General features: G+C 40.2%; 1 protein-coding gene across 1 annotated transcript in view; it reads right to left on the reverse strand.

Moving 5' to 3' along the window:
- Positions 1-12,767, reverse strand: part of LOC124607126 (phospholipid phosphatase 1-like) — a 773,329-nt gene that overhangs the window by 8,396 nt on the left and 752,166 nt on the right. The window contains exon 4 of the mRNA XM_047139330.1: positions 2,070-2,302. Coding sequence (XP_046995286.1) covers positions 2,070-2,302 — 233 coding nt within the window. The remainder of the gene's footprint in view (positions 1-2,069; positions 2,303-12,767) is intronic.

A 12,767-nucleotide genomic window follows, 5' to 3' on the forward strand; every position in this document is an offset into this window, starting at 1 on the left:
AATAGTTTTAGAAAAACACTCTTACATTATTGTTGAATATTTATACATCTGCTAATAACATAGAATAAACAAATAAAACTAAACAACATAAGATCCAAGAAAAAAGGATATGTCCTAGATTTTACACATCAGCACCACCAAAGCACTCCCACAAGAACAATTTACTAATTAATAAACATATATTTCTGTTACAATGTCTGATCCAATAAATATTCTCTTTTTAATAATGTTTTTAAGAGATTATGTAACATTATACTGTATTCTGATCTTTTATCATTCTTTATACCTACTTACAGTATTTTAAAATTGCAACTGAAACAATAATATGCCAGCAGGGGCAGAATTAACATTAATGATTTCTAAACATTCCTCTTTAATTTTGAAAAATGCACTAACATCCTGCCAACAGTGAATGTAAAGCTGTCTGCAATATTTGCTGTCTGAAATTATCTTCCCAAGAATCCTTCATTTCAAAACACTTGAAACTCTTGTTTCAAATGAGAGAAACTGTCATATCCTTGAGTGTCAAGCAGATGGATACCAGATAAAGGTGTCCCTTCAGACAAAATCTCCAAAGGAAACATGGTCAACAACACCACATTGTCCTTCAAAGAAAGATGTCATTGCTTATTTCATTGCTTACAATGAATACATAATGACATTGGTTTAGAGGATCAAAGATTAGTTAATGATGAATGTCACAGCAGTAATTTATATACCCTCAAGTTATCCATGACATCAGGAAAAACAACCAAAAGTTTCACATGATTTTCCCACCATACCAATGGCATCTGTCACACTGCATGTGAAACAACTAATCACTAGATAGAGAGAAACATCAAATTAATGTCTCATTTACCACATTCATCTGAATCATCATCTACAGACTTCTTTTTGTTCCCTTATGTCAAACGAAATGCATGGACTGTGCTTCTGATCATCCCAAGTAGCAGCTGAATCTCTCTAAAACAGTGTTTTTAAGATGTCAACATCAGGGTGGAAAATTTTTTCCAGAATTGATTCAAATGCATGCAAAAGTATATAAAAGATATGTTGGATATTTTTAAAAACAATAAAACAATTTAAACTGAAAAATATTGTTTTTGCATAATTGTTAGGATGGTAAAATATGGGTGTGTAGATTTTTTGTGCCTCATAAGTTGTGTGTGACCAAACATTTTACAGTTAAAATCACAATTAATTGACAATATTCAGTACTGCAGCAAAAGCCTACATGGCTGGGATACTTCAAGACGACAGTTCTGCTGAAATGCTTTGCACCAATTTTGCTGGTTACTACACTGACAGAAATGGGAAGCATTTATCATGAAGCACCATGCTCACCTTTGTGGAGATGTTCATCACATGATAGGTACTAAATGATCAAAGTTTCATTCCACTCTTAACTGATGCCCATTGTCAACATCAGCATTACGTCTTTCTTCTCTGGCAAGAATAGACTTTAGTGCTCATTGTGACACAGAAGCTAACAGCCTCCAAATGCCATCTTAAGGAATTTCTTGCCATGGCTAACACACACGATGTGTCAGTTCATGAAGACTGATGGCTGGAGGTGGGTTTGAAAGTATACATTCTCCTATTGCATCCCACATGGGTTTCATGGGTGATGCAGATGACCAGGTACAGCATTTCAGGGTCCATATATGCCTTCTGGCATTTGTAGTGTGAAATGAATTGCAAAGTCTTGTATTATCCTATTGTAATATGTCACTGGTACCCCAGAAAAAAAAGTTGAGTCCATATCGTCACCACTCCTCCTAGTCACGGTACAACAGCTAACTGTAGGTGCGATCTGTCAAAAAGATGGTGATAAGCTCCACTTGCACTTGTTTTGGTTAGTTACCGTATACTTATCATTCTTCATATGTAGGAATGACTTTTTCCTGTACTGAAATGAGGCTTGCATAAGAATGAAATTTTAAACAACATATCCCACAGGAACAGCAATCCTGGAGTTTGGAAATGTTTGATCAAGGTGTCTGTGGTGTAAAATTTTCCATTTACATTTCCGTGGTTGTAATTTTAAAATAATGTGTGTTGTGACTCACCCGTCACAGTTTGGTGGCTGCGTGGGCCGGCAGGTGTCTAGGAAGTGCGGCCTGGGCTCCCCCACAAGCACCTTGCCCACCTCGGTGGTGAGGAAGACAATGGCGAGCCCCAGCAGGAAGTCGCGGTACCAGCGCGACGCCTCCCACAGGCCCTGCATGCAGCACTGCTTCTTCGTCTTGGGCACGTCATACTCGTTTAGGAATGCCACGCACAGCGTCTCCACCACCCAGATCTGGTCCAAAACAAACCAACAAGATGAAAGTTCTGTTAGACAGGCCACTATCCGCTATCCGGCATTTGGTGTCTATATAGCAAGGTATGCTTCAATGCGGTGTCTAGTAAATATGCAAGTATACTGTTACTGCAGCTCTGAGACAAATGTGTCTCAGGTAATTTTATAAAATAAGGCAACACCATCTTTGAGTGATTAAGGGACCTGCTTCTATTAAAGGAAATGTAAAGTCATTACATAAAGTATATTTCAGATAAGGTTTTTGCGTCCTTAAGTTACCCAATAGTACGGAAAAAGTATGTTTATTTAGATGGATAGACGTAAGAACTTTCTGTGGATGTTCGAACATAGTTTGTTTAGTTATCTTCCAGGGAGTTACTGCAATAAGTTACAGTTTTTTAAACAGAATATTATGTTGTTCTATCAGGTAGCTGTTGTATTGTGTACAAATGAATTCAAAACATTTATATAAATTTAATTTGGGCCTCTAGAAACGTTCGGAGTTTTTGAGATGGGTGCTACATGCTGTACATATTTGGCTGTGTTCGGATGGTGCTCTTGTGTCGGAATGTTCATTTTATGGAAGATGTCCAAAGAAGTGTCCATTTTCCTGAATGCGCAGCTTGATGTGCCATCTTAATGACCCGGTGGCGAGATGTAAATTTAGTGACATCACGGAGCGGCAAGCTTCCTCTACAGACTGTTTGAAGTAACGTTCAGTTACGTTAGACTGTGCAACGTATCTTTACAGTTCCGTATACAAGGCAGGTCGGAATACACGAACAGACGATGTTCGGTCAGCCATGGGCACTGACGGGAATAAACAAGACAAACAAATCCACCGAGTACTATGACATGTTGTTGACGCTCAGCGAATGCCTACACGACAATATAGCAGCCTAGGCTTGTACCGTGAGCAGGCGCGGCTTGTAATTAGAGGCTCTGGGGCGAAGCCACCGCAAAATCTATAATAAAATAAATATCTCTGTAACGTATTAAGGATTGTAAGTAATCAGAATGCATTTCGCATATTCCCATACGGATGTAAAGAACATCGGTTAACGTTTTTGGAACTGCTGATATGTGATATCAAGTGATGTTTTTCGAACAGGTAGCAGCTAGTCATAATGCCACAGCATGCTGCGCCTTGAAATGCCGCTTAGCTCTATGTAGCATAGGTATGGGGGCGTGTCGGAGGCTATGGTGTTTCGGCGTAAAGCTATCCTACCAATCTGCGCACAATTTTCAAGTTCCACTGCTTACCTCAAACGATAATGAACAGAGCCGCTGAAATTTTGCTAACGAATCTTTGTCTCTGTATTATGCTTTCATGCGTCATTAATCGACGTTTAGTATTATTATTTTGATAGTGTTTTAGACAGCTTTTTTGGCTATTCTAATTCTAACCACCGTTGGAATAAGTTTGCAGATGTCTCGCCAGAATGCAATAGAGTACAGTACCATATCACCAACTCTCACTCCCTCTCTCCACCCCTCTCTTTGTTTCTCTCTCTCATATTTATTTATTTATTTATTTCTACAATGGTTTACATCAGTTTACAGCTTGAACATTTAGCTATTTTTTGACATAATCACCACTTCTGTCGATTCATTTTTGTAGACGCTGAGGTAGTTTTTGCATGCCCATGTGATACCAGCTCGCCGCCATGCTGTTCGTCGTCGGAGCTGAATTGCTTTCCGACCAAACGTTCTTTTAACCTAGGGAACAGATGATAGTCACTGGGCGCCAAGTCAGGACTATGGAGTGGGTGGGTGATTATGTTCCACTGGAACTGTTGCAGGAGAGCAACGATTTGCCCAGCGATGTGTGGGCGAGCGTTGTCAATGGAGATTGTGTACGCCCTTGCTCAGCATTCCTCTTCTCCAGTACTGAATTGCCCGTTTGATTTTTTTCAGAGTCTCACAGTACCGGTCAGCGTTAATTGTGGTCCCAGTGGGCATGAAGTCTGCCAACAATACCCCTTTCCGACCCCAAAAAACGGTTGTCATGACTTTACCGGCAGACTGCGTTTGTTTGAATTTACGCGGCTTTGGCGAAGAAGGATACCGCCACTGGCGTGATTGTTGCTTGGTCTCAGGTGTAAAGTGATATGCACAAGTTAAGAAATGCGCGGGAAGCATCAACTCGTTGCCGCATGTGGTCCTCAGTCAGCATACGTGGCACCCATCTTGCGTACACCTTCCGGTAGTTCAGTGTTTCCGTTAAAATTCTGAGAGCGGTGCTTCGGGAAACTTCAGGAACCAACATGCAGTGATCATCCAGGTGATCCGCTGATCTTCACGCACGCTTTGCTCAACCTTCAACACTGTCTCCTCAGAAATTGACGGTCTCCCGCTCCTCTGTTCGTCGTGAATTTCGGTCCGACCAGCTGCAAACTCTCTACACCACTTGCGAACATTTTTGACATCCATGCACGACTCACCATACACTTCCGTCAATTGGCGATGGAGTTCAATCGGCGCAGTGCCCTTTGTGTTCAAAAACCGAATAACTGCGCGCAATTCGCACTTGGCGGTAACATCCAACGGGGGCTCCATCTCAACGGCTACCAAACCAAGACTGACCGCCTCAGCGCAACGTGCGTATGTTTACACACAGCGCGTGAAGCACTCTTCGTAACAGTATGATCAACTGCCACACAAACAGAACTCTGTACTTATAACAAAAAAAAAATAGGAGACCTTACTTTTGGGATTACCCTCGCATATATAGCGAGAGTTTCACGAATGATTAGAGGAAAAAGCGCGCGTGAGTTTCCTTGCTTGCTGACTGCGGATAAAGTGCGTTATTGGCTCAAATGGCTCTGAGCACTATGGGACTTGACAGCTATGGTCATCAGTCCCCTAGAACTTAGAACTACTTAAACCTAACTAACCTAAGGACATCGCACAACACCCAGTCATCACGAGGCAGAGAAAATCCCTGACCCCGCCGGGAATCGAACCCGGGAACCCGGGCGTGGGAAGCGAGAACGCTACCGCACGACCACGAGCTGCGGACAAAGTGCGTTATTAGCAAGTTTCTTTTTGTGAGTGTATTATACATGAGTTTAGAGAGTTTTACTTTCTTGTGAGTAACAGCAGCATACGACGAGTTCGAAAGTAGTACAATATAAATTCAGTGTGCAGTATATCAGAAAAAGTTTGGGACATGCCGTTAGGATGAATGTGAAGGAACTTGAGGCGCCCAGGCCCACCAGTGTAAACCCAAGCAACAGTTATACACTCAATTTTAACCGAGCAATGTACAATCCAGCTAAATAGTTGTGTGCGCTTCGTCACTTAAAGTGCATATTTCTGTAATACACAATTATAAATACGACAAATACGATGTGCAAATTATCACGGCGGTCAGCCAATCATAGGACAACATCCGTGACGTCAAGGAAACACCACTGCTTCGTCACGTGAACTCAAACGCCGCGGTTTGGGCGCACAAAACACTAAACATCTGAGGTTTAGGAATAAAAATACCAAAAATATAAAGCACACAGCGAAGTTAACATACACTGCATTAAATATCTCCGTAAAATGTGTCCTTTATTACAGAGCGGTCTAAGGCGCTGCAGTCATGGACTGTGCGGCTGGTCCCGGCGGAAGTTCGAGTCCTTCCTCGGGCATTGGTGCGTGTGTTTAGGATAATTTAGGTTAAGTAGTGTGTAAGCTTAGGGAGTGATGACCTTAGCAGTTAAGTCCCATAAGATTTCACACACATTTGAACATTTTTGTCCTTTATTACGGTTTGTTGTGGTAAACTGTCGAGAAATGTGACGCTGGAGGATCAATAAGCTACTTGTAGATTGTGTCTTGGAGTTAGCTTTTGATGTCGCTTACTGATTGACTATAAAACGGATAGAAGATACCATATGTTTGGCCAGAGTGTGATATAGCCGCCGCCGCCCCCCCCCCCTTCTGAAATCTTGGTTGTTGTGACAGATTGATCTGTAGCGTGGCTCAAGGTCTAGATCAGTTCCGATCGATAAATGTCTTAGCCTTCCCCAGTATGGAAGTGCTTTCAGGAAAATGGGCCCTCATTTGAATACCTCATTTAAATGAAAATTCAGTCACCACGACATCCAGCTGAACACAGCCATTATGTACAGCAACCTGCACTCACTCCTAATTGTTCTAGCTCCCTAAGTAAAACTGACAGAACTTATGTTTGAACTGATCTGTATACAGTTGGTTTAAATACATCAGCTATATCATAGAAAAAAATACGTCCTATTTTTGAAAAATTCCAAGTCGTTGCTGTAATTCTGGAAAAGTAAATACCTGAACTATGGACATAAATCCGTAAGAAGAGTAGCATTTCTTATGTATTATTTTGAAAGTTACAGACAAAAACGTAAAATATGCCGTATAGATTTCGGGAGTTTCTTCCAACAGTAGTCGGGTGCAATTTCTATGGTGTTTCGGTAGATATGTACAATTTCATTTTGAGTCGCGATCCTACAAAGTCACTACATAAACCAGTCTCTTATTACTGCCGCTCGGCGTCTGCTCCACAGTATGGCTATATAAGCACATCAAGAATAAAGGCCTTGATTGGATTGCACATAAACTATCATTAAAATTACATATACTGTACATTGTGTTTATGCGGCGTCGTGTGTCCGCGCAACATTCAAAGTGCTCATAATTACATCACACAAAATGAGATAAAAAAATAATATTCTGCCATTATCCAGTAACATACAGTATGTAATGCTTAGAGCCCTTACACTAACTGATTACGTTACGGGTCTAACCACTTTGAGTTGTTCATTCTGACTATTTCGGTCGAATGACGCGAAAATGTGAGAGATACAAGGTCTTAGCAACAATTCCCGTTCGACTCAAAAATCGATAGTCCTTCAAGATTTGAAATTTATGCTCCACACAACTTCGCACACGTTCGTGAAAGATCGGGTGACTTTGCAATCCCCGTTTATCACCAAAAACCCAGATATTTTGATATCACTGACTCATGGTGGCACCTTAATAAATTAATTAAGATCCTTTCCCTAAGAAATTCATTAAGCTTCCGAGATATCCAGTGAAGTCACGACCGGAATGCAGATGATCCTGACGTACGATACAGATTACATGGCTGTTGCAATGAATATGAGCTACGAAAAACGAGTAAAAAAACTTCAATTCCACGGAAACTAATTCAGTTTATTGGACTCAATTTGATCTCGCTAAGTCCGTCTCTCCCATTAAATAGCATCCCCAGCTAGTTAATGACTCCACGAGCTGATACAGGCCTCTTCGTGCTAACCACACGGCGCTCACTAAGCTATACGCTTGCCCAAGTTTTCCGAAACGGAAAGAGTTCATCATTCAACAGCCGTGACCAGGAAACGCACCTACACATTTTTATAAATTTTCCGTACTGGAAGAATATTTTGTGAATCACAGTATATCGTCCTTGTCCAAACTTCGAAATCACCGCTGCTATTCAAACAGCACCTTCTTTGCAGACAACCGTGGTTCCTACACCCAGAAGGCCTGTCGACCGACTCTTCCACTTCGCGAGCTCCAAGCATCTCAACGAAATTGTTTAAAAGATTCAGGCCTTTCAGTCAGCATCAAGAGCAGATTGTAGCTATTTCCATACGTCATTTCCTGGTCCCGTTAACAGGACTTGAGATGTAACTGATTCAACAAGGAAATAATAAATTGTTAGACACAGAGTTGCACAGAACTGTAGGACCCCGGCAGGTGCGAGATAGAAAACATTGTTTTTCTGATGTATTGTGTGTCATTAACAATATTATAATAATATAGATCGATTGTTGAGAAACGCATATGGTTAAACTGGACATCAATTGTGCAGAGCAAATATGTTGTATGCCTACCTAAAACACGATACAAATTATTGAAAAAAAAACAAGGGAAATTGTTAAAAGTCCAGTATGAATCTAAATACATGCAAAAGTAATGTAAAGCGCGACAGTATCTCAGGTCTGTCTATATTTGTCATTGTCTTCTCCACTGGCTGTCTGTTTACAGTTGTCAGATTTGACTAAATTATTTTTGTCTTAATGGCAAGAATTGTAATTAAACTGAATATTGTACTACATCTATTTTGGAACTTCTCTATCGAACGGGTACATAAAATCACACAACTTTTTTTTTTTTTTTTCCTTAAGCCCTCGGGACTGGGGTCTTCTGGACCAGGTAACCCTTTCGTTCTATCAGTAACCTGTGTGTGAAATCTTATGGGACTTAACTGCTAAGGTCATCAGTCCCTAAGCTTCACTACTTAACCTAAATTATCCTAAGGACAAACACACACACCCATGCCCGAGGGAGGACTCGAACCTCCGCCGGGACCAGCCGCACAGTACATGACTGCAGCGCCTTAGACCGCAATAACCTGTATTTAATGTTTATTGCTTCGTCTTACGTTCCGTGTGATCCTTGAAAATTCAGTTGACTTTCTTTAGACAAAACGTTATTTGGTGCAAATAAAATTAATTAATTTTCTTCATTAATTTTGTAATCCTACTCGTCCAATGCATTACAGGGGTCTTTCAGACCCCTTAGTAAACATGCCATCTTTCTAATGGTTTACTTTTCTTTTGTCTCAATGGCAAGCTATGTTGGCAAGATTACTTATAACAGTTAACACTTCGCCACTGTTACAGTCATTATTGAATATTCAGAAGTACTGTGGACGCTGCAGTCGAGTATTCTTTTGATAGTAAGTGTTTATCGTTACGCTAAAGTTGTTTCGTTGAGCATAGGTTCAGCTTCATAAACAAAATAATTTTGCAAGGTAGGCTACGTTCATTATTTATTTACAGCTTGAATTCCATACTATCTGTTAGAAGTAAAAGCTCATCGTCTGAAGTCATAGCAAGTGATAAAAATTTTGAATCAACGATTTTTGAATGGCTTGAAGATGAAGCTCTCTTTGATAAAGAAGATGACAGTAGTCCAGTGACTGTCTCCAGGAGAATAAATGTGTCTTCTAGCGCTCCTAGTAAGAAAGTAGTGAAAAATCAAATAAAAAAACTACAGAAATGCTGATTTCTTTATCGCACATGATGGAACTAAGTGGAGCAAAACAGCGCCTCCAACCATGAGAATTCGAGTATGCATCATGAAAATTTCACCTGTTCCAGTAAGAGGTACTGTAATTTTCACTCCTAGGAACGCACGGGACTGCTTTGTCTCACAAAGAACGCTAAATGAGACTGTGCACTGTACTGATTTTGAAGGTGGGCGCATCGCTAGTATAAAAAAAAATGACAAAATGTTACGCCTGAGGAAATGAATGCTTTTTTGGGCTCCTGATTATTGCTGGTGCAGGTAGAAACTGGGATGTGCCAATCAAAGAGCTCATTCACGATAACTTTGCCAATTCTACTTACCTCGCCACATTTTCAGTTAGCAGATTTGAAGATATACGAACAGTCTTGAGTTTTGATGAGAAACGGACCAGTTAGGCCAAGGGAAAGAGTGACAACATGACTCCAGTTTGCTATTTTTGGGAACTTTTCATATAAAACTGTCGACAAAGGATGCATCCCAATGAAACTAACTATCGATGAACAACATGTCCCTGCAGAGACCGTACCAAGTTTATTCAGTACATTCCCAGCAAACCAGGCAAATATGGAATCAAAATACTTTGGCTACGTGATTTTTGACTTCATATGCTAGTGATGGTTTTATCTATACTGCAAAGTCAAAACAAATCAGTGTTTCTTCCACAACAGTAAAAACAATAATGAAGACACTGAGAGACACCTCAGCAAATATTACCATGGATAATTTTTTCACAGCTGTTCCTTTATTTGAAGAACTACTGCAGGACAAGACAACAGCAGTGAGAACTTTGACTCAGACAGACAGGAAATTTCACCACAAATGAAAGCTTCCAAGTCGAGGGAAGTTGTATCATCAGTTGGTTTCAAAGACAATTTATGTGCCCAAAAAGAATAAAAGTGTCATACTGTTAAGTTCTTTGTACCACACTGCCACAGGAGATGGAGGACATAAAAAGAAACCAGTGTTCATTTTATTCTCTAACAAAATTAAATAAGGAGTTGGTCCTCTTGACCAGACGGCACGTAGATACACATACAAGAAGACAGTCAAGGAGACAGCCATTCATCATATGGACAAACATTATGGATGTAGCAGCCATAAATGCCCTGTGTCAAATTTCACAGGAACACCCCAATTACCAGGAAAGAAGATCCGACAAAAGAAGAATTTTACTCAAGAAATTAGGGCATGAAATAATATATTATCATATGGAGTCCAGAGTCAACAACCGACGCCTTCAGACGAATGTTCTACAAGCCATGGCACGTTGTGGAGTTACTCGCTAACGGCCTAATATTGTGGAAACTGGAAGATCACCAAAAACCAAAAAGATGATGTTTCATGTGCCCACATCGACAAGACAGACAAAATGGTCAAATATGCAGTAAATGCTGCACAAACATTAGCAAAGAACATAACGCAATTATTTGCGAAGAGTGTCTCTTTCAATGAACAGAGATCTTCTGGTACTCCCAGTAAAATTAAAAGAAATTAAAAAGCAATTTATGACAACGCTTGTATACTAAAATAAAGGTGACACTAACGTAACAGATATTATGTCATCATTCTGTTATCGTGTGACCGAATTTTAACGAATTCCTTTTAGCACTCATGTGGATGACCTCACACTTTTCGTTATTTAGGGTCAACTGCCAATTTTCGCACCATTCAGATATTTTTTCTAAATCGTTTTGCAATTTGTTTTGATCTTCTGATGACTTTATTAGTCGATAAACGACACCGTCATCTGCAAACAACCTAAGACGGCTGCTCAGATTGTCTCCCAAATCGTTTACGTAGATAAGGAACAGCAAAGGGCCTATAACACTACCTTGGGGAACGCCAGAAATCACTTCTGTTTTACTCGATGAACCATATCCCATTATTTATTATGTGCACGGGACCGCCATCAATCGCCGTGATTTCCGTGTAATTTATTGCCTTTCAATAAAAGTGTCATTTCCGTTTGTCTCACTGCCTACTTCTTTCACTTGCCTTCTGGACTATACCGTAGCCGTTCTTTCTATGTGTGGCCCAAGTTTCATCGAGCTGTGTTACTTTGCAGCGACATATCATGCGAAAGTTACTTTCGTCCATAAGTTCTTCATACCAGTGTATTGTATACCCCGTATATGAATTCCGCATTTGCATACTCGTGGGACAACTCTCAGCTTGGCGCCACAAGCGGCCACTTGTCTTGATTGAGCTTTAAACCCGTCCTGCCTATATGACAGATGCTGTAGACGACAACCTCAAGCCCACTATCGCACTACATTACTTTGCCCCCCCTGTACCTAACAGGCACACAAAATTCCTTTCTCAAAAGCAATGCTGGCAACGACAAACAAATCGACAGTTTTCGTTTCCGCAGGGCGTATTATGAAGCACATAGTGAGGACAATTTGTTATGGCTGACTCAGTTTACATATCTTCAAAAACGGAATTGCAAATATCTACGAAGCAGCAGAGGAAATTCGCCTTATGGCTTAGCAGTACACACCAGGTTTGTTATAAAAGTTCTGTACAAGTCCTTACTGATATTACTGTATGTTGCAAGTGTAATGTGTTGAAAAACAATAATACAAGCATGGAGTTTGTTTAAAGGGGAATATTCTTACGATTTAGATTGCTAACATGAATTGAAGGAAGAATACTCCTCTCATAAGCGCGACGGGCATATAATAGGAATTTCTATGTAGTGAGCATTCAGAGGAGCAAAACGGAATTTTATGTTGCTAGCATACACTTCCTCCAAAGTCACGGTATAAAATTTGGCCGCATACGCCGAACAGAAATTGAATTCGTTACATCGCTTGTAAGGACATATTCCGTTCAGAAGTATCATGGAATTTGTACGCGCAGCTGCTACGCATCGTAACAGTCTGCATTCAGTATCTGGAATCGACTGCTTTTCAAGCTTTAAAGAAAAAAGGCACGGATATTTCGAGAGTTTGCACTAAATGTCATAGCTTACATTATACGTTTTTTGTTACACAAAAGAAGGGATAGGCTCCGTTATTTTTTATAATCTGTGCTGCACTTTATCGTACTACCGAGTCTTTGCTTTAATAAATTAATGCTGCAGAGGCGTTGGGAGTTCTCTTCCTGTGACGCCAAAGTGAAACTGACTCGGAAGTCTGCGAATTTGGACGAAAAACAATATCTTTACGTTTAGTTTAACCTTAACAAAACCAAAATATTAATCACACAATCATTTCTTCACGCCATATGTATTAATAACAGTTTACTATTGTAAACTTTTTTTAAGCAAAGATAGTGGTGGTTGTTCTGAAGCAATGTCAAGCTGTCGTACATAAACCGTATCAGCAGGAGACGATTGCTCGAAATGTTTGTACTTTCAACAGATTGACTGACAGCAAAGTACTGAATTTATCAAAAA

The sequence above is a fragment of the Schistocerca americana genome, chromosome 3 (genome assembly GCF_021461395.2).
Source record: "Schistocerca americana isolate TAMUIC-IGC-003095 chromosome 3, iqSchAmer2.1, whole genome shotgun sequence".
Taxonomy (NCBI): domain Eukaryota; kingdom Metazoa; phylum Arthropoda; class Insecta; order Orthoptera; family Acrididae; genus Schistocerca; species Schistocerca americana.